Source organism: Staurois parvus, unplaced genomic scaffold, assembly GCF_062004578.1.
Source record: "Staurois parvus isolate SC_StPar_1 unplaced genomic scaffold, SC_StPar_1.0 ptg001451l, whole genome shotgun sequence".
Classification (NCBI taxonomy): Eukaryota; Metazoa; Chordata; class Amphibia; order Anura; family Ranidae; genus Staurois; species Staurois parvus.
In genome coordinates, this window is record NW_028319247.1 from 804,358 (window position 1) to 826,705 (window position 22,348).

Consider the following 22,348-nt stretch of genomic DNA (forward strand, 5'->3'; position numbering starts at 1 on the left):
GCTTGTTAGAAATTATTATTATTATACAGGATTTATGGCGCCAACAGTTTGCTCAGCGCTTTACAATATAACGGGAGACAATACAGCAACAACACAGTTCAATACAAGAGGGATAGGAGGGCCCTGATCCTGGGAGCTTACAATCTAAGAGGGAGGGGCTAGTGGTACAAAAGGTAATAACTGTGGGGGATGGACTGGTTGGAAGAGTAGAAGATTCCAGTATCAGCTGAGGGCAGGATAGGCTTCCCTGAAGTCCCCGGTCACACCGATGTGAACCGAAATGCGATTTGATCGTTTCACATCACATGACAAGTCACACCCTATCGCAATGGAAGCGGTAAAAGCTGTGCACCTCCCACTCGGAGTCGCACCGATTGTGAAATGAGTTCATACGCTACCTTTTTGCAAGCTCAGGTGCAACAAAGACATCTATGCATGAAGTCGCACAGATCTCTTCCAAGTCGCTCTGACATCTGACTTTGAAATCATGTGACTTCCTTTGAATTCGCACAAATTTCAAAGTTGGATTCGGTGTGACTGAAGACGTACAACCATTTACAACAGCCTGCTTTTAATAACAAGGTTTAGTTTTTAAAGAAAAAAAATTAATTTTTTTTTTTTTTTGCCTTCCTCTGGATCAACTGTGGGAATAGGATTATAACTTTTTTTTTTTTTTTATTGGTTGAACTGGATGGAGTTTTGTCTTTTCAGTCAGACTAACTATGTAATTTACCAAAGGAGTTCTGCTTTGTCACTTTAAAACTAAGACCATCCCAGGGGTGGACTGACCATTTGGAAACTCGGGCACTGCCTGAGGGCCCGGGGTCAGTAGGGGGCCCCATGAGATGCCCCTGGTACCTTTTTCATAGGCTTTTTTGAGTTTGGGCAAAGACACAGGGGCCCCATGATCCCCTATTGCCCGGGGGCCCCATGAGTTGTCAGGCTACACCTGGACTATCCTCTCCAAAGGGCGATGACTGTGGAACGATCTGCGTTGTCACCCTGTTAACGTGGAAACATATTGCGTCTACAGGGACAGGGAAGTCATTATTTGAAGTTAGAAGAGGAGAGAGGTGCAACCTTGAATTGCAGAAAGGGTTCTTTACTGTTAGAGCAGTAAAAAGGTGGAAATCCCTTCCCTAGGAAGGTGGTACTAGCTGAGAGTGTCTACAACTTCATGGGAATTGTTAGGGAACGAAAAACACAGGTTAAACTGGACGGACCTGGGTTTCTGAACCTCAACACTAGGATATTATTATTATACAGGATTTATGGCGCCAACAGTTTGCTCAGCGCTTTACAATATAACGGGAGACAATACAGCAACAATACAGTTCAATACAAGAGGGATAGGAGGGCCTGATCCTGGGAGCTTACAATCTAGGAGTTACTATGTAACATTCTTTTTATACCTTTTCTCCCCACACAAAGGTTCACATTTGATTGAATCAAATTAAAAAAAAATGTGTGAATCTTGTAAGAAACGGAAAAACTAGCAAAGGAACTACTTTAACCCCAGATTCACTCCTAAGTGGTTTCCACAGCGTTTTGCAGAACTGCACTACAATCCATTTACCATGATTTCCTACGGGACACGTTCACATCTCCGCGTTTTCACCTGCTGCGTTTTTTGGAAAGGGTCAGGGACTTTTTTTAAACGCAAAAAGTTGCGTTTTTGGTTCTACAGACGTCAATGGAAACGCTGTAGAAAAGCACATAGTGCGTCTCTGATGCATTTTAAATTTGCCTAGCAATAAAAAAAAAAAAAGCAAAAATGCATGTGCAAAAAATGCAAGAAAGCACCACAAAATGCACTGCAGATATGGATCAAATGTAAACTGCAAAGGTGTAAACCTAGCTTAATGCAGGCCATACATGGGTCAAAGTCCGAATGATTTTTTGTCCGAAAATTGAAAACGTTGTTGGCTCAGTAATCCGATGGCGCCATCAATTTCGAAAATTGGCCGACCAAGTCATAAAGTTCACCCCATATTTTTATTTATTTATTTCAGGTACTTATATAGCGCCGTCAATTTACGTAGCGCTTTACATATATATTGTACATTCACATCAGTCCCTAACCCTCAAGGGGCGTACAGTCTAAGGTCCCTAACCCTCAAGGGGTGTACAATCTAAGGTCCCTAACCCTTAAGGGGCGTACAATCTAAGGTCCCTCACCCTCAAGGGGCGTACAATCTAAGGTCCCTCACCCTCAAGGGGCGTACAATCTAAGGTCCCTCACCCTCAAGGGGCGTACAATCTAAGGTCCCTAACCCTCAAGGGGTGTACAATCTAAGGTCCCTCACCCTCAAGGGGTGCGCAATCTAAGGTCCCTAACCCTTAAGGGGCGTACAATCTAAGGTCCCTAACCCTCAAGGGGCGTACAATCTAAGGTCCCTCACCCTCAAGGGGTGTACAATCTAAGGTCCCTAACCCTCAAGGGGCGTACAATCTAAGGTCCCTCACCCTCAAGGGGTGCGCAATCTAAGGTCCCTAACCCTTAAGGAGCGTACAATCTAAGGTCCCTAACTCACAATCATACATACACATACTAGGGCCAATGTAGACCGGATCCAATTAACCTACCAGCATGTCTTTGGTGTGTGGGAGGAAACCGAAGTACCCGAAGGAAACCCACGCAGGCACAGGGAGAACATGCAAACTCCAGGCAGGTGGTGCCATGGTTGGGATTCGAACCAACAACCCGAGTACTGCCAGACGGAAGTGCTAACCACTAAGCCACTGTGCCACCCACCCCATATAACAGGCAAAACGTCTGTTCCTTCCAGGTCACGGCTCATGCGCATATTCTTTTCGAAAAAACGATTGTACTATCTGACCATCGTTGAGTCGAAAATAGGTCGTTTTTTATGAATTTTCCAACATGCCCAATCACCAAAAAGGGGAGCGAAAATCGGCCAATTATTCTTAGGTCCGATTTTTGACCCATGTATGGCCAGAATAAGTCACCGGTCACACCGCTGTGATTTAAAAACAGCGCAATATCAGGTGCGATTTCTGAAGACTGATTGCTACTTGTGAAGATTTCCATCGATTTCTTGCAATTTGCAGTGCGATTTCCATTATATTCTGTGTACATGAAAAAGCAACAAAACTGCAGAAAATGTAATGCAAGAACGACTTTAGAAACCACGCTGCAGAAAATCGCACGTGTTCAGACGCTGACATTCACATTCATTAGATGCGATTTCAATTCGCAACTCGCACTGGTGTGATCGGGCACCATCAGAGGACAGCCAGTTTTATTCCTGGGCAATTGGGGAGAGGGAGGGAAGAGATGAAACCGAGGATGAAGAGGAGGATAGAGATGATAATATCCTTTCTCCCTGACAGGGTGGCGGTGGGAAAGATGATCCTTCTGGATCCAAGGACAGGCTGTGCACCACCCAGACAGTCAGATATTTCCCGCACAATTCTCGGTCTACAGTCGATTGTTTACATCTTGGATTCATCCCCATTATACTTTCTTCTATTCACAACAAAGCTTGTCCTCAGTTAGGATTTTCTCTTAGACAGCAGACAGGTGACCCGACAGACGGCTTCTCCCCCGTGATGTGTAAATCAGGGCAGAATTTATAATTGGAATCTTAAACTTGATACTATTTTATTAAATGTTTAAAAAAAGGGATTTTTATCTTTAGTACAAGTTGTCCTTTAATGAATGCAGCCCACATTACCCCCCCCCCCCAGGCCAACTGGTCTTCCACTCACCATTGTCCTTGATCTAGGACTGCACAGCCTTGCTTCAGAAAACGTCCTTGCTAGGACCTCTTCAGCATGCAAGTTGCATCCCTATTTATTCCTATGGGGAGAAGCTGTACTCTGCAGTACTGCTAGAGGCTGTCATGAATACAGTTCCCTATAGGAATGAATGGGGCCACAGCACATGCCGAGGCTGAAGAGGACCCAGGGAGGAAAGTCTGTGAAGCAAAGCTATGGAGCTGCTGATGGGGCCACACGAGGTAAGTGTAAGACTGCTTTCACATGGAAAAAAAAAAAAAATGCATGACAATTGGGCAGCACAGTGGCTAAATGGTTAGCACTTCCGCCTGACAGTACTCGGGTTATTGGTTCAAATCCCAACCACGGCACCACCTGCCTGGAGTTTGCATGTTCTCCCTGTGCCTGCGTGGGTTTCCTCCGGGTACTCCGGTTTCCTCCCACACTCCAAAGACATGCTGGAAGGTGAATTGGATCCTGTCTAAATTGTTCCTAGTATGTATGAATGTGAGTTAGGGACCTTAGATTGTACGCCCCTTGAGGGTTAGGGACCTTAGATTGTACGCCCCTTGAGGGTTAGGGACCTTAGATTGTACGCCCCTTGAGGGTTAGGGACCTTAGATTGTACGCCCCTTGAGGGTTAGGGACCTTAGACTGTACGCCCCTTGAGGGTTAGGGACCTTAGATTGTACGCCCCTTGAGGGTTAGGGACCTTAGATTGTACGCCCCTTGAGGGTTAGGGACCTTAGATTGTACGCCCCTTGAGGGTTAGGGACCTTAGACTGTACACCCCTTGAGGGTTATTATTATTATTATTATTATTATACAGTATTTATAAAGCGCCAATAGTTCGCTCAGCGCTGTACATTACAAAGGGGGACAGAACATGTGACAGAACAATATCAATACAATGCAAAACATGAGGGGATCGAGGGCCCTGCTCTTTCAAGCTTACAATCTAGGAGGGATGGGGATGGTGGCACAGGAGGAGATAGCTGTGGGGGATGGAGTGGTAGGAAGAGTGGAGGAGGTCGGCAAGTTAGCAGGGGGCGGGGTAGGCTTCCCTGAAGAGATGGGTTTTCAGGGTGCGCCTAAAGGAGAGGAGAGTAGGTGATAATCTGATGGGTTGGGGCAGGGAGTTCCAGAGGATGGGTGACACCCTGGAGAAGTCCTGGAGGTGGGCATGGGAGGAGGAGACCAGGGAACTAGAGAGAAGGAGGTCTTGTGAGGAGCGGAGTGTGCGTGTTGGGCGGTACTTGGATATTAGGTCAGTGATGTAGTTCGGGGCAGTATGGTGGACAGCTTTGTACGTCAGCGTTAGGATTTTGAATTTGATCCGTTGCGCAATCGGAAGCCAGTGGAGGGATTGGCAGAGGGGGGTGGCGGAAACGGAGCGGTTGGAAAGGTGAATGAGTCTGGCAGCCGTATTCAGGATGGACTGAAGCGGGGATAGCCAGCGGCGAGGCAGGCCAGTGAGGAGGGAGTTGCAGTAGTCGAGTCGTGATATGATGAGGGAGTGGATGAGCTGTTTAGTGGTTTCTGGAGTTAGGAATGTGCGGATTTTGGCGATGTTGCGGAGGTGGAGTCTGCACGAGTTTGTTAAAGAGTGGACTTGGGGCTGGAAGGATAGGTTGGAGTCCAAAATGACACCAAGTACTCTGGCCTGCAGGGCGGGTTTGATGGTGGCGTTGTTGGACATGATGGAGAAGTCAATGGGGGGTGGTGTCCGGGCTGGAGGGAAGACAAGAAACTCGGTTTTGGAGAGGTTCAATTTAAGGAAGTGGAGCGACATCCAGTCTGATATGTCGCTCAACAGGTGTGTGATTCGGGCGGAGACCGAGGGGGTGAGGTGGGGGGTTGAGAGATAGATTTGTGTGTCGTCGGCATAGAGGTGGTAGTTGAAGCCGTGAGAGTGTATGAGTTGGCCAAGGGAGGAGGTGTAGATGGAGAAGAGAAGGGGCCCGAGGACAGAGCCTTGAGGGACCCCAACAGAGAGGGGGAGTGAGAGGGAGGTGGTGGCATTATAGGTAACGCTGAAAGAGCGTTGTGACAGGTAGGATGAGAGCCAGGAGAGAGCAGAATCTCTGAGGCCGAGGGAGTGTAGTTTTTTGAGGAGGAGGGGGTGGTCGACTGTGTCAAAGGCCGCAGAGAGGTCAAGGAGTAGGAGCACTGAATAGTGGCCATTAGCTTTGGCGGTTAGCAGGTCGTTGGAGAGTTTGAGTAAGGCAGTTTCGGTGGAGTGTAGGGGACGGAAGCCGGACTGTAGGGGATCGAGGAGGTTGTTGTCGTTGAGGTGAGAGCATAGGCGGGCGTAGACTAGGCGCTCGAGGAGTTTAGATGTAAATGGGAGTAGGGAGATGGGTCTGAGGTTGTTCGGGTCATTGGGGTCCAGGGAGGGCTTTTTAAGTATGGGGGTGATGTGTGCATGTTTCAGAGGGGAAGAGAAAGTGCCGGAGGAGAGGGAGAGATTGAAGATGTGGGTGAGGGAGCGTAGGATGGAGGGGGAGGGAGGTTGTAGGAGTTGTGAGGGGATAGGGTCAAGGGGGCAGGTGGTGAGGCGGGCATCAGAGAGGATTTTGGAGACTTCTTCGATGGTAGTAAGGTCAAAGGTGCGGAGTGTTGGGGGAGCTTCAGTATGAGGAATGTAGGGTGGGGTGGGATAGGAGGTCAGAGCAGTGGTGGGGCCGTGGGAGAGGGGTGTAGAGGGGGTAGCTGAGTGAGGGGGAAGGGGGTTGGAGGGAGTTTGAGCAGCGACGAAGTCCCTGTGGGTTATGTCGAGGGGGAGGGGGGATGAGGGGGTAGCTGTGTGAGAGGGGACGGGTTGAGAAGGCGTGCGAGTTGCGGCAATGTCCTTGCGAATTGTGTCAATCTTGTTTTTGAAGTGATTGGCAATCTCAAGGGCAGTGAGTGAGGTGCTGGATGGAGGTGGGGGTGGCGAGAGTAGAGAGTTGAAGGTGGAGAAGAGTCGGCGAGGATTGGAGGAGAGGGCCTTGATGAGGGTCAGGAAGTAGGCTTGTTTGGCAGTATGGAGGGAGGAGGTGTAGGTGTGGAAGGCAGATTTGTACCGGGTGAAGGCTTGTTGGGATTTGGTTTTGCGCCATAGTCGCTCCAGGGCACGACTGTGTCGTTTGAGGGTTTTGGTGTGATCAGTCTGCCAGGGCTGGAGCGGTCGGGGTCTGATGTTGCGTGTGGTTAAAGGCGCTAGTGAGTCAAGGGCTGTTGACAGCGCATTGTTGTAGGCGGTCATAGCCAAGTTGGGGCAGGACAGGGGGAGGATGCGGTCATGGAGTTGATCAACTGCGGAATGGAGGGAGGCAGGGTTAAGGTTGCGGAGGTTACGGCTGGTAGTAGTGTGACATTTGGAGGGGTAGGCGTTGGAGGATGAGGAGATAGAGAAGGTAATCAGGTTGTGGTCAGAGAGAGGGAAGGGGGTGTTGGTGAGGTTGTGGGGAGCGCAGCGGTTGGAGAAGACAAGATCAAGGATATTACCGTCGGAGTGGGTGGTGGATTGTATGCACTGTGCAAGTGCAAAGGAGGAGGTTAAGTGGAGGAGACGGGCTGTGTCCGGGTTGACAAGGTTGACAGGGATGTTGAAATCCCCAAGGATGATAGTGGGTAGCTCAGAGGAGAGGAAGAAGGGTAGCCAGGAGGAGAAGTCTTCCAGGAAGCGGGGTATGGATCCAGGAGGCCGGTATATCACAGCAATCTTCAGGGGGGTTGGGGAGAATAGTCTGATGCTTAGGGTCTGATGGGAATGTACAATATATATGTAAAGCGCCGCGTAGATTGATGGCGATATATAAGTACCTGATATAAATAAATATTTTTTTTCATGACACAGGTTAGCCAGCATAGGTGTTAGGAAGGGGTAGGGAACATATTTGAAGTGGATTTCCACCTAAAAAGGGGAAGTTACGCTTTAAAGATTGGTCCCCCACTCCTCATTGATTGGCACCCTTGGGGAGCGGGGGAGGGGAGTGGGTACCAGAAATTGACAGGTACCCGCTCCCACTGTGATCGCCTAGGCCAGGGGTAGGCAACCTGCGGCTCTCCAGCTGTTGCAGGACTACAAGTTCCATCATGCCTCTGCAAGTCATAGCTGGAACTCAGTTTTGTAATGTTGCAATGCCTCGTGGGAAATGTACTTCCACAACAGCTAGAAAGCCGCAGGTTGCCTACCCCTGGCCTAGGCAATCGGAAGTGGAAATTGTCCTCCTACCCTCCCTCCCCGTAGCCTTGTGGGACACGTGACAGGTCCCAGAAGACAACGAAACCATTCACAAAGCACGACGCTTCTTGCGCATGCGCAGTGACACCCAGCTGTCAAGCTGTCACAGCCGGGTGCCCACACTGAAGATGCCGGCACTTTTAATACAGAACAGCCGGTGAAATGGGCTGCGGCGGGGGCACCGCGGGATCATGGGACAGGTGAGTGGCTAGTTTTTGTAGCTGCTGACTTTTATTCTTTTACAGTGTGAGTGGAACTCCGCTTTAAGTCTAGTTACGTTTAGGCTGGAATTTAAATATACAGCTTCAAATCAAACATACCCACCGCATTGATGTGTGACAGTGCAATTCTGGATTGTAGAGCCCTGGTGGGAACTGAATCCGGAACCCTGGCACTGCAAGGTCATGAGGAGTGTCAGCCGACATGCTTCAGCTTGATTTATAGGGGGAGGAAAGAGTTAAAATGATTTTCCATTAAACCTCAAGCCACGTGCCACGCTTCACATGTAAAAGTCCGACTCGCCAATAAAAAGTGAAAAACAACGGCAGTAAAACTTCCCGGTCAAAGGAAAGTGCGTATGAATGGAGGTCACATCACAAGAAGTAGGAAAACACACAGGAGGAGATATTCTCCGTAGGATGAGACTCCCAGCCCGAGACTCCCAGCCCGAGACTCCCAGCCCGAGACTCCCAGCCCGAGACTCCCAGCCCGAGACTCCCAGCCCGAGACTCCCAGCCCGAGACTCCCAGCCCGAGACTCCCAGCCCGAGACTCCCAGCCCGAGACTCCCAGCCCGAGACTCCCAGCCCGAGACTCCCAGCCCGAGACTCCCAGCCCGAGACTCCCAGCCTGGGTCAGATGGCGCTCCAATCAAACGATTTAACCGAATAAAAGTGCAGAAACAACAAAAGCACATGAGATAAGTCCCCGTGAAGAATGAAGTACAGCCGGTTTGTGTCAGTGGTGTTACGCTGGAGGAAACACCCCGAGGCGGTAAAGGTTTTGGCTTCGGCTACCCAATTGTCCTAAAGTAACTGGAGTGCGCAATGACTTCTACCAGATTGCGACAGCTCAATAATTGAACCATTATCCAGCGGTTACTTTCGGCCGCTTTCACAGAGGAAGTTGAACGTAATGCCATAAACAAGGATCTAATGCATTTAATGGGGAATGGCCAGGATAACAAAAAAAAAAAAAAGTCAGTCACTGCCTACCATGATTTTAAGGAGCTCATTTAGTCATTCTGCGGGAAAAACGCAGATTTTTATTTCTGTGACAGGTTTTCCTTAATAAAAACTGCCTGTCATTGTAAACATTAAACACAAACATCCTGCGCAAGAAAAGCAACCAAATGATGCTTTATTGTACAATACGTCCTCCTCTGTGTGCACCTCTGAATTTATTATTAAAGCGGAACTCCACTCAAAAGGGGAAGCTCCACTTCAAAGACTGCTCCCCTGCTCCCCATTAAGGATTGGCACCTTTGGGAGGCGGGGGGGGGGGGACGTTTACGAATTTGACAGGTACCCGTTCCCACTTCCGGTCCGATCGTCTAGGCCAGGGGTAGGCAACCGGAGAGCCGCAGGACTACAAGCTCCATCATGCCTCTGCAAGTCATAGCTGCAACTGTCAGTTTTGTTATCTTTGCAATGCCTCATGGGAAATGTAGTTCCACAACAGCTAGAGAGCCGCAGGTTGCCTACCCCTGGCCTAGGCGATCGGAAGCGGAAGGTGCCCTCCCTCCCTCCCCGTAGTCTTTTGGGACATGTGACAGGTCCCAGAAGACTACGGGGTCATTCACAAAGCGCAGCGCTTCTCGCACATGTGCAGTGGGTACCCGGCTGGGAAGCCGCAAGCTGTCACAGCCGGGTGCCCACACTGAAGATGCCGGCCTCCTGGAATACAGGACGGCCGGTGAAATGGGCTGCGGGGGACACATCACAAACCCGAGGGACAGGTAAGTGACTGTATTTTAAAACTCAGCAGCTACAGTTTTTGTAGCTGCTGAATTTAAAATTTTTTGACAGGGTGAGCGGAACTCCACTTTAAGGGCTCCATGTACACGGGGCGCTTGGAAAACTCTTCTGAACGATGGAAACTGACTGCTGGAAAACGTAGGTTAAAAAACGTCTGTTTAGCCGCGTTTGCATACCGCGTTTAGAAGCGTTTTTTAAAGATAACCTCAGGAGACCTTCCAAATGCCCAGAATGCACTGAAAAACAGTAAAAATTAACTATTTTAGACATTTTGAGAGAAACAGAGAGAGCAGAGAACAGTATGTGTTGAGATTAGCTGTCTTTTTTTTGTGGCGTTTGGATGTTCCGGCTCATTTCTGTGCAGAAATTATTGCGGCGGTGTCTAACATTTTCTTTCATGCGAAACCTCAAAGTATGGTGTACCGGGTCCATTTGCGTACCGGGAAAAGCTTTGAATGCATTTTTCATGATGAAAAAAAGGCTCTGGACAGCATCTGGAAATGGAAGAGTTAAAAAAAAAATTCCAAGTGCAAACGCTTATAAATGTGATTAGCCGCATTTACAAGCGTTTGAAACGCTGATAAAATCTACTCCTGAACGCAAGTTTGGTGCGTTCAAAAAAACGACTGTAAACTCAACCGCCTGTATATGACTGTAAAGGACGATGTGTACACGGACACATGGGAGAACATTAGGGAGAGTTCAGGGGCTGCTGAAAAAAAAACGCAGAAAACCTCCTGAACGTCAGTCTATCAGCTGCAGTGTACATGGAGCCTTACTCCGTAGGAAGGTCAGTCCTTGTTATAGTGAAACCAAAGAATCATTTTATGGTTATTACAATGACACATTCTGCTGCCTTTTTCATGAAAATAGAAGTCATCTTTCTAAAAATATACAAAGTCTAGAGATTACAAATGATAAAATAGTGTAGACCTTGATAACAGACGTAAAAAAAAAGAAAAAGGTTGTGGAAAGAGACAAAGTAATTGTAACATCCATACATCACGGCAAACACATCCAGCAGCGCCTGATACAATGAATCTGCTTAGGCAGCAAAGCAGACCTGTGTGTGTGTGTGGGGGGGGGGGGGGGGTGTTATTGTAGCAGAAGGAAGAAAATTAATAAAAGTTACAAAACAAACCTTCAAATATCTTCCCTGCTCAATAAAAACAACATGTGGCGAAGGCTCCATGAGGGATATCAAGTGAAATGTTAATTTTGGAAACCCGGCCTACGCGTCTTCCACATTATACATCGGTATCGCAGCACATCCATCTAACCAGCCAAAACAGATAAAAATGACTTTGGCGAGATTAGCGCCGCTAAACCCGGGAACGAGGGTTTGATCTCCGACTTCCACAGCTACAATTACCTACTAACACATTATAAAACGTCAACCAAAAATGTGCTGCGCAGCAATTGTGATGACAGGACCTTTAACTGAGAACAGACATCATGCTTTAAGGCTCGGTTCACACCTATGCAGTCCGTGTTTGATCCGTTTCTGCAGTGCGGTTTTTAATGCATTTTTGATGCGTTCTGTGTTTTTTCCCAACTTGTTGCTGGGCAGAATAAAACACACAACGCATAAAAAATGCACTACATGCGTGTCTCCGTTGAAGTTTATAGAACCACAAATGCAACGTTTTGCGTTTAAAAAAAAAAAGTCCCTGACCCAGGGGCGGACTGACAACTCATGGGGCCCCCGGGCAATAGGGGATCATGGGGCCCCTGTGTCCTTGCCCAAACTCAAAAAAGCCTACGAAAAAGGTACCAGGGTCATCGCATGGGGCCCCCTACTGATCCAGGGCCCTCGGGCTGTGCCCGAGTTCACAAATGGTCAGTCCGCCCCTGCCCTGACCCTTTCAAAGAAAAGGTGAGAAAACACGCAGATGTGAACCTGTCCTGTAGAAAATCACGTTAAATGGACTGATGTGTAACACGCAGCCGAAAAACGCAAAAAGGCTGTTTGATCCTGTTTTCTCTGCCCCTCCTCTTGTTCAAATGTCCATGCTGATAAGACAAACTGAACCTGTAGCCCTCCTGCACATGCTCAGTTTAGTGTGTATTGCTAGAGAGGTTTTTTTTTTCTTGGGAGAGTGCATGTGATTAGCACAGAGCCAATCAGCACTGTCCAGACAGGGTCAAGGGTTCTGCATCCTCCTAGAGCAGAAAGAAAACTTCTCCTACAAGTTTTAACCAGTGCTCTGCTTTAGTCACATGACTGCTGATGAGAAAAGGTATTTATAGCAGTTTATATTTACTAAAATAATTGCACTTCCATATTGTGTGTACCGTTAGAGACTGGGTCCGGGAAAAGCGGCTACAGGGAACGCGGGGTCCGGGGAGAGCGGCTACAGGGAACGCGGGGTCCGGGGAGAGCGGCTACAGGGAACGCGGGGTCCGGGGAGAGCGGCTACAGGGAACGCGGGGTCCGGGGAGAGCGGCTACAGGGAACGCGGGGTCCGGGGAGAGCGGCTACAGGGAACGCGGGGTCCGGGGAGAGCGGCTACAGGGAACGCGGGGTCCGGGGAGAGCGGCTACAGGGAACGCGGGGTCCGGGGAGAGCGGCTACAGGGAACGCGGGGTCCGGGGAGAGCGGCTACAGGGAACGCGGGGTCCGGGGAGAGCGGCTACAGGGAACGCGGGGTCCGGGGAGAGCGGCTACAGGGAACGCGGGGTCCGGGGAGAGCGGCTACAGGGAACGCGGGGTCCGAGGAGAGCGGCTACAGGGAACGCGGGGTCCGAGGAGAGCGGCTACAGGGAACGCGGGGTCCGGGGAGAGCGGCTACAGGGAACGCGGGGTCCGGGGAGAGCGGCTACAGGGAACGCGGGGTCCGGGGAGAGCGGCTACAGGGAACGCGGGGTCCGGGGAGAGCGGCTACAGGGAACGCGGGGTCCGGGGAGAGCGGCTACAGGGAACGCGGGGTCCGGGGAGAGCGGCTACAGGGAACGCGGGGTCCGGGGAGAGCGGCTACAGGGAACGCGGGGTCCGGGGAGAGCGGCTACAGGGAACGCGGGGTCCGGGGAGAGCGGCTACAGGGAACGCGGGGTCCGGGGAGAGCGGCTACAGGGAACGCGGGGTCCGGGGAGAGCGGCTACAGGGAACGCGGGGTCCGGGGAGAGCGGATATAGTGAACGCGGGGTCCGGGGAGAGCGGATATAGTGAACGCGGGGTCCGGGGAGAGCGGATATAGTGAATGCAGGGTCCGGGGAGAGCGGATATAGTGAACGCAGGGTCCGGGGAGAGCGGATATAGTGAACGCAGGGTCCGGGGAGAGCGGATATAGTGAACGCAGGGTCCGGGGAGAGCGGATATAGTGAACGCGGGGTCCGGGGAGAGCGGATATAGTGAACGCGGGGTCCGGGGAGAGCGGATATAGTGAACACGGGGTCCGGGGAGAGCGGATATAGTGAATGCGGGGTCTGGAGAGAGCGGATATAGTGAATGCGGGGTCCGGGGAGAGCGGATATAGTGAATGCGGGGTCCGGGGAGAGCGGATATAGTGAACGCAGGGTCCGGGGAGAGCGGATATAGTGAACGCAGGGTCCGGGGAGAGCGGATATAGTGAACGCAGGGTCCGGGGAGAGCGGATATAGTGAACGCGGGGTCCGGGGAGAGCGGATATAGTGAACTTTAAACAATTTATAGGCCATGATACCCTTTACACAAGCCCCACCCCTTGCATTGAGTATTTATTGTACACCGTTTTAGTACAGACAATCCAAGAATTCTCTGTAGGATTCTAGCTGGCCATACACAAACAGATTTCATTCAGCCTGCAACCTGAACTAAAAAAATCCAACAATATCTTCCATCTGCACCAACTTGCCAAGCCGGCAGCATCGGCCAATTTTAGAATGTCTTCCGACTCTAATTTAGCTACAATCCTAGCCATGTATGAGCAGCGTACAATGGTTATGAACACGCCGTGTTGCAGACACTTTCTTGTACTGGTTATCCAGGCACCACACCGGCTTTTGCTCAGGTTTCAGAATGCGTTTTCTATGTTACAAGGGTAAAAGGTTGTGTCATGTCACCATTCATCTCTTCTTCCTGCTAGTGGGGGGGACAGGGTTACAGAGACACACTGCGCCTGTATTACTCAAGCGCCATACACACGGGCTGGTTCAACAGAAACCGTCCGACATTCAGCCCGTGTACACCAGCCTGCTGGCCGAGCAGCTACCTTCTACTGAACAGGTATGCAGGAAAAGCAGCATCTAACCGGTGCTGGCAGCCAATGGCTGCAAGCAGTGACCAGTGTGTTTTGGTGGAGAAGGGGGGGTGGATGGGGGGGGGGGTGTTTGTGGGGAGGTCGGGGGAGAGTCCCCCTGTAAGAATACAATAGCCTAATAGAGTTCGCTGTACTAGCACTGGGTAGTTAAATACAGCGAGCTGTTCCAGAGTTCTTCAGTTTTTTCATTCAGCCCACTAGGTTGAATGAAAGAAAAAAAAAAAAAACTGAAAAATGTATACCAGGCATTAGTCTGTTCAGCCTGAGCCAGCCTGAGATAGAGGAGGAAGGGGCGCGCATGCGCCAGAGCCAGTCTGTCACTGAGGAGGAAGGGGCGCGCATGCGCCAGAGCCAGTCTGTCACTGAGGAGGAAGGGAGGTGCACGTGCCAAAGCCAGCCTGTGAGTGAGGAGGAAAGGGGGGGGGGGCGCACGTGCCAGAGCCAGTCTGTGATTAAGGAGGAAGGTGGGGGGGTTACAGGCGCCAGAGCCAGCCTGTTACTGAGGAGGAGGGGGCGAGCATGCGTCAGAGCCAGCCTGTGACTGAGGAGGGGGCGCGCATGCGTCAGAGCCAGCCTGTGACTGAGGAGGAAGGGGCGCGCATGCGTCAGAGCCAGCCTGTGACTGAGGAGGAAGGGGCGCGCATGCGTCAGAGCCAGCCTGTGACTGAGAAGGAAGGGGCGCGCATGCGTCAGAGCCAGCCTGTGACTGAGAAGGAAGGGGCGCGCATGCGTCAGAGCCAGCCTGTGACTGAGAAGGAAGGGGCGCGCATGCGTCAGAGCCAGCCTGTGACTGAGAAGGAAGGGGCGCGCATGCGTCAGAGCCAGCCTGTGACTGAGAAGGAAGGGGCGCGCATGCGTCAGAGCCAGCCTGTGACTGAGGAGGAAGGGGCGCGCATGCGTCAGAGCCAGCCTGTGACTGAGGAGGAGGGGGCGCGCGTGCCAGAGCCACCCTGTGACTGAGGAGCAGGGGGCGCGCATGCGTCAGAGCCAGCCTGTGACTGAGGAGGAAGGGGTGCGCATGCGTCAGAGCCAGCCTGTGACTGAGGAGGAGGGGGCGCGCGTGCGTCAGAGCCAGCCTGTGACTGAGGAGGAGGGGGCATGCGTCAGAGCCAGCCTGTGACTGAGGAGGAGGGGGCGCGCATGCGTCAGAGCCAGCCTGTGACTGAGGAGGAAGGGGTGCGCATGCGTCAGAGCCAGCCTGTGACTGAGGAGGAGGGGGCGCGCGTGCCAGAGCCACCCTGTGACTGAGGAGGAGGGGGCGCGCATGCGTCAGAGCCAGCCTGTGACTGAGGAGGAGGGGGCGCGCGTGCCAGAGCCACCCTGTGACTGAGGAGCAGGGGGCGCGCATGCGTCAGAGCCAGCCTGTGACTGAGGAGGAAGGGGTGCGCATGCGTCAGAGCCAGCCTGTGACTGAGGAGGAGGGGGCGCGCGTGCGTCAGAGCCAGCCTGTGACTGAGGAGGAGGGGGCATGCGTCAGAGCCAGCCTGTGACTGAGGAGGAGGGGGCGCGCATGCGTCAGAGCCAGCCTGTGACTGAGGAGGAAGGGGTGCGCATGCGTCAGAGCCAGCCTGTGACTGAGGAGGAAGGGGCGCACGTGCCAGAGTTTTAGTTTAAAGATCAGGAAGAATCTTTTTTTCTTGTAATGTTAGTGAAAACTTTGTTATGCCGAATGTAAGGAAGAGTTGGAACCTGCAGAAGTTTATGGTGCCTTGTGTCCCCATTCCCAGAGGCACACCAGAACATTAATTTACGTTGTTTTTCCTGTGGAACAGCTGGGCCTTTGAATATTTTTTTTAAGTTAGAATTCAACTCAATTTAACTTTTTTTTTTTAAATTAGCAATTAAACAATTACCTTTTCTCTGTAGGAATATTCGCAGTAGCGGGTTGGCGGTCGTTATCGCTTTATGGTAGTTGTCATCGTTGTTGATAGGCAGTAAGTCCCCATGAACATCGGCATATCCAACCAGTACATCCACGTTGGGGATTTTATGCACGTGCTGGAGTAATCCATAGAATTCGTCAAACTTCCCGGGCTTAGACCGTTCCAGAGCGAATCGCCGAAACTCCGCCCCGAACTGAAGGAAGGAAAACAATGCTATTAGTACAGAGAAGAATGACAGAAATAATCCAACTCATTTCTGACAAATATAAAGAAATGGCTAACTTGTTCTTCTTGATTCCTGTTCCCTTTTTTTGTCCTCCTGCACGGAATCTGACAGGATCAGCTCTGTCTCTATTGGGTCAATTTAGTCACATGACAGGAGTTTGTTAATATTACTTTAAAGCTGTCTGGGGCATCCTTAATTGGCAGTTTGATGTATATCCTATTCCTCAAGGTCAGAAGAAAAAACACGACACAAGTGCTCAAGTCCGGGACCACAGTAATAGTCACTCGCTTAGGTGCATCTAAAGATCGGGGAATCTTGATTGTACTGGAAGACCGCAAAGAAGGGGCGCACTCCCCTCATGCATTACCGTGATAAAAAGGAGTTTATTTGAAAAAAATGACAAAAATGCATACTCACAAACCAAGATTCCTAAACAAGCTAGGAACCAATGTATCAGTCCGAGCAACCGGTATTCTAACAGCAGGGTGTGCTAACGCGTTTCATGAGATGTACCCCCTTCCTCAGAGCTCAGAGAAAGGGAATATGAAAGGGGTTGAGCACCCATGCATTAGATCAGGGGTATCAAACTGGTGGCCCTCCAGCTGTTGCGAAACTACAAGTCCCATGAGGCATTGCAAGACTGACAGTTACAAGCAGGACTCCCAAAAGCAGATGCATGATGGGACTTGTAGTTTGGCAACAGCTGGAGGGCAGCCAGTTTGACACCCCTGGTGTAGGTGGTGTGGCCTCAAGCACTATTAACCAATGATGCTTTAGGGCCACATTGCCGTTCTACAAGACCGCAGAGAAAGCTGCTGGTCCCCAAAGGCATGAATAGGACCGACTGCATCTGGGTGAACAGAACACACATATTTGTATTCATGGGTATGTCCATGTGAATGAGGCAGCAAAGGGCCCCCAAATGATAAAAAGGTTGTGAAACCCTGCCTTAGATGAAAAAAAAAAAAAAAAACACCACATTTAACCCTTGCAGTACGAGGGGAACCCCACAGCAAGGGCTGCTTTCTAAATTTTCCCAGAGTTTAGCTTTAGAAGGAAAAGAAAACTCTGGGACTGTTGACATAGGAAATGCATAACATGTGCCTAGAGTTCTCCAATACACATACCGAACCTGTGTGAACATGAGGCAACAAGTCATCCCCCTGTATAGCAAAGGTGACTTTGTATTTCGTCAATGTTTTATTTCTTTTTCAACACTTAGGCCCCGGTCGCACTGGGTGTGACTTGGCATGAGATTTGCGTGCCATACGACTTGAAAAAAATCGCATGCCAAGTCGCACTCTATTGTCCGCAATTACAGCGGTCACATTGGTGCGGTTCCAACTTGCCCGGAGCCGCACCGATTTCTAAATTAGTGCATGCCCTACTTTTGGTGCGATTTGTACTTTTGGTACGATTTGCATAGACATCTGTGTCAAACGTCTTACAAATCGCACCTGAAATCGGCAAGTCACCCGACTTTGAAATCGCTGTAAGTCGCACTTTTCCAAAGTCCAGCTTGATGTGACCGGGGTGTTAGATTATGGTCTTCCTTTAGACGTTCGTCTTCTGTAGATTCTAATCTATCATGCTCTACGTATTCACAGCACAGATGTAGGTTGGATCTATATGTATTCACAGCACGGATGTAGGTTGGATCTATACGTATTCACAGCACAGATGTAGGTTGGATCTATACGTATTCACAGCACAGATGTAGGTTGGATCTATACGTATTCACAGCACAGATGTAGGTTGGATCTATACGTATTCACAGCACAGATGTAGGTTGGATCTATACGTATTCACAGCACAGATGTAGGTTGGATCTATACGTATTCACAGCACAGATGTAGGTTGGATCTATACGTATTCACAGCACAGATGTAGGTTGGATCTATACGTATTCACAGCACAGATGTAGGTTGGATCTATACGTATTCACAGCACAGATGTAGGTTGGATCTATACGTATTCACAGCACAGATGTAGGTTGGATCTATACGTATTCACAGCACAGATGTAGGTTGGATCTATACGTATTCACAGCACAGATGTAGGTTGGATCTATACGTATTCACAGCACAGATGTAGGTTGGATCTATACGTATTCACAGCACAGATGTAGGTTGGATCTATACGTATTCACAGCACAGATGTAGGTTGGATCTATATGTATTCACAGCACAGATGTAGGTTGGATCTATACGTATTCACAGCACAGATGTAGGTTGGATCTATATGTATTCACAGCACAGATGTAGGTTGGATCTATACGTATTCACAGCACAGATGTAGGTTGGATCTATACGTATTCACAGCACAGATGTAGGTTGGATCTATACGTATTCACAGCACAGATGTAGGTTGGATCTATACGTATTCACAGCACAGATGTAGGTTGGATCTATACGTATTCACAGCACAGATGTAGGTTGGATCTATATGTATTCACAGCACAGATGTAGGTTGGATCTATACGTATTCACAGCACAGATGTAGGTTGGATCTATATGTATTCACAGCACAGATGTAGGTTGGATCTATACGTATTCACAGCACAGATGTAGGTTGGATCTATATGTATTCACAGCACAGATGTAGGTTGGATCTATACGTATTCACAGCACAGATGTAGGTTGGATCTATATGTATTCACAGCACAGATGTAGGTTGGATCTATACGTATTCACAGCACAGATGTAGGTTGGATCTATACGTATTCACAGCACAGATGTAGGTTGGATCTATACGTATTCACAGCACAGATGTAGGTTGGATCTATACGTATTCACAGCACAGATGTAGGTTGGATCTATACGTATTCACAGCACAGATGTAGGTTGGATCTATACGTATTCACAGCACAGATGTAGGTTGGATCTATACGTATTCACAGCACAGATGTAGGTTGGATCTATATGTATTCACAGCACAGATGTAGGTTGGATCTATATGTATTCACAGCACAGATGTAGGTTGGATCTATACGTATTCACAGCACAGATGTAGGTTGGATCTATATGTATTCACAGCACAGATGTAGGTTGGATCTATACGTATTCACAGCACAGATGTAGGTTGGATCTATATGTATTCACAGCACAGATGTAGGTTGGATCTATACGTATTCACAGCACAGATGTAGGTTGGATCTATATGTATTCACAGCACAGATGTAGGTTGGATCTATACGTATTCACAGCACAGATGTAGGTTGGATCTATACGTATTCACAGCACAGATGTAGGTTGGATCTATACGTATTCACAGCACAGATGTAGGTTGGATCTATACGTATTCACAGCACAGATGTAGGTTGGATCTATATGTATTCACAGCACAGATGTAGGTTGGATCTATATTTTGTTTTTGACAGTTTCCTCCTGTGTGATTTGGGCTAGACAGCAGCGTAGCAGAATCCCCGTCCCTTATTTACACAGAATGTAGGAAGCAGACGGAGAAGACCAGAGGAGAAGGTATGAAAGCTTTCTTCTACAGGTAAAGACAATTGAACAAACACTAGGAGCCGGGCAGACCAGCGTGACGAATTAAGGTGCCAGCGGAGAGCCGTGCCCATTAAATAGAGAGAGAACCATGTAATCACCAAGTTCAAACAAAAGAGGAGATAACGGGACTTTCCTTTAAAGAGCTCAGAGCTGTATTAGCCCGGGTTCACATATATGCGGTGCGGTATATCGCATGTGATTCGCACAGGAACCGCACCACAATCCTCTGCAGATCACATGCGATTTGTGTGCGGTGCGATCGGAGACGTACATTTTGTATGGCTCTAATCGCACCGCACCCAAAAGGTGCAGAACCCTTTTTTTAGTCTGCACTAGAATCAGATTGCATGGGTATTCACACCTAAGTGATCCGATTCTGCACATTGCACCGCTTTTTGCAACCTCTTTCGGGGTGTTGTTAACTTAACATACACACCCGCATTGGTTCGTATGAACAGGGTGCGATTCTAATGCGGTGTGGAATTCGCACTGAAAACGCCGAGAATTCCGCACCACATCAGTGTGAACCCGGGCTTACTGTTCTGGGGACAACCCAAAATTTGGGATTTTGTTTCACTTTTGGTAAGAACATTACCCAGGACAAGTAGAGAGGGCGGATTCCCCTAATTGGGGCAGAGACAGCAATAAACACGTGCCTGGTGCATTAATTCCTCTCCATGTGGTCAAAAACTAGAAAAAAAAAAAAAAAAGTTTTGCCTTTAGTAATCTTGCCTTCCTATTGGTCTACAACCTGAACGTTAGCTGTGTAAAGTCACCTTAAAAACTTGAGTTTTCCAGCTTTTTTGCATTAGTGTTTAGCGACGTTTTGCCGCGTTTAGTGGCATTTTCACCATTTGCGGTTTTTAGTGGGTTTTTTTAACCCCTCGAAAAATTAGGGGGGGAGCGAAAAAAAAAGTAAAAAAAATGCCGGTTTGTGGCGTTTTACCACGATCTACTGCATTTTTCAGAGTTAAAAGTGTTTTTACAGCTAAAAGAACTCTAGAAACCCACTAGTCCTGGCTTTTTCTTCCAGGCAAAAACCGTTGATTACAGTCTGTGTGTGTATGGACACATAGGATAACATGCTGGGGGGTTCACTAGCTGTAGAAAAACATGGGCAGCTTAAAAGGGGCAAAAGGAATGTGCCAGAAGAAAGGTGCGGAACTGCTGCAAACTGGAGTCGGTTTGAGGGCTCCAAGGTGCTGGCAGGGAATAGGAACATCAATATTGGCAGATCCAGATTATTAGTATAATACAGGATTTATATAGCGCCAACCAGGGGTGGACTGACCATTTGGAAACTCGGGCACTGCCTGAGGGCCCGGGGTCAGTAAGGGGCCCCATGAGATGCCCCGGTACCTTTTTCATAGGCTTTTTTGAGTTTGGGCAAGGACACGGGCCCCATGATCCCCTATTGCCCGGGGGCCCCATGAGTTGTCAGTCCGCCCCTGGCGCCAACAGTTTGCTCAGCGCTGTACAAAATGAAGGCAGACAGTACAGTTACAATACAATTTGGCACAAGAGGAAACAGAGGGCCCGGCTTGTTAGACCTTACAATCTAGCTAACGGATGTCAAACTGGCGGCCCTCCAGCTGTTACCAAACTACAAGTCCCATGAGGCATTGCAACATTGACAGTTACAAGCATGACTTCTAAAGGTAGAGGCATGATGGGACTTGTAGTTTGGTAACAGCTGGAGGGCCGCCAGTTTGACACCCCTGGTGTAGGTGGTCTGGCCCTGAGCACCATTAACCAATGATGCTTTAGGGCCACAGTGCCATTCTACAAGACCGCAGAGAAAGCTGCTGGTCCCCAAAGGCATGAATAGGACCGGCTGCATCTGGGTGAACAGAACACGCATATTTGTATTCATGGGTATGTCCATGTGAATGAGGCCGCAAAGGATCCCCAAACGATAAAAAGGTTGTGAAACCCTGCCTTAGATTAAAAAAAACAAAACAAAAACAACGCATTTAATCCTTTTTTGGAAGCATGATGGGACTTGTAGTTTCGCAACCGCTGGAGGTCCGCCAGTTTGACACCCTTGGTCTAGGAGATGATGGCTACCAATCATATCTACCCATTTAACGCTTTCACCGTTACCAAAGGGCAACTCCACTAGACTCAAAGTGAAAAGTCCAATAGGTTCAGCCTCTGGTAGGTTTGGGAACAAAAAATGATTGGGCTTTTTAGGCCTGGTTCTTTTTGCAGGATCCAGACTGCTGCCAAAGCCTCCCTTTTACAATCCTTTCTTGCACAAGTTCCATGTATATCGGTTTCCTACCGGAGGCTGAACCTATTGGACTTTTCACATTGAGTCTAGTGGAGTTGCCCTTTGGTAACTGTGAAAGCGTTAAATGGGTAGATATGATTGGTAGCCATCATCTCCTAGATCAGGGGTGTCAAACTGGCGGCCCTCCAGCGGTTACGAAACTACAAGTCCCATCATGCCTCGATATACATGGAACTTGTGCAAGAAAGGATTGTAAAAGGGAGGCTTTGGCAGCAGTCTGGATCCTGCAAAAAGAACCAGGCCCAAAAAGCCCAA

The 22,348-nt window shown here is 49.3% G+C and overlaps 1 protein-coding gene across 1 annotated transcript in view; it reads right to left on the reverse strand.

The window, feature by feature from the left end:
• Positions 1-22,348, reverse strand: part of PARD6B (par-6 family cell polarity regulator beta) — a 73,817-nt gene that overhangs the window by 32,706 nt on the left and 18,763 nt on the right. Inside the window, exon 2 of the mRNA XM_089662270.1 lies at positions 16,036-16,258. Within this exon, the coding sequence (XP_089518396.1) occupies positions 16,036-16,258 (223 nt within the window). The remainder of the gene's footprint in view (positions 1-16,035; positions 16,259-22,348) is intronic.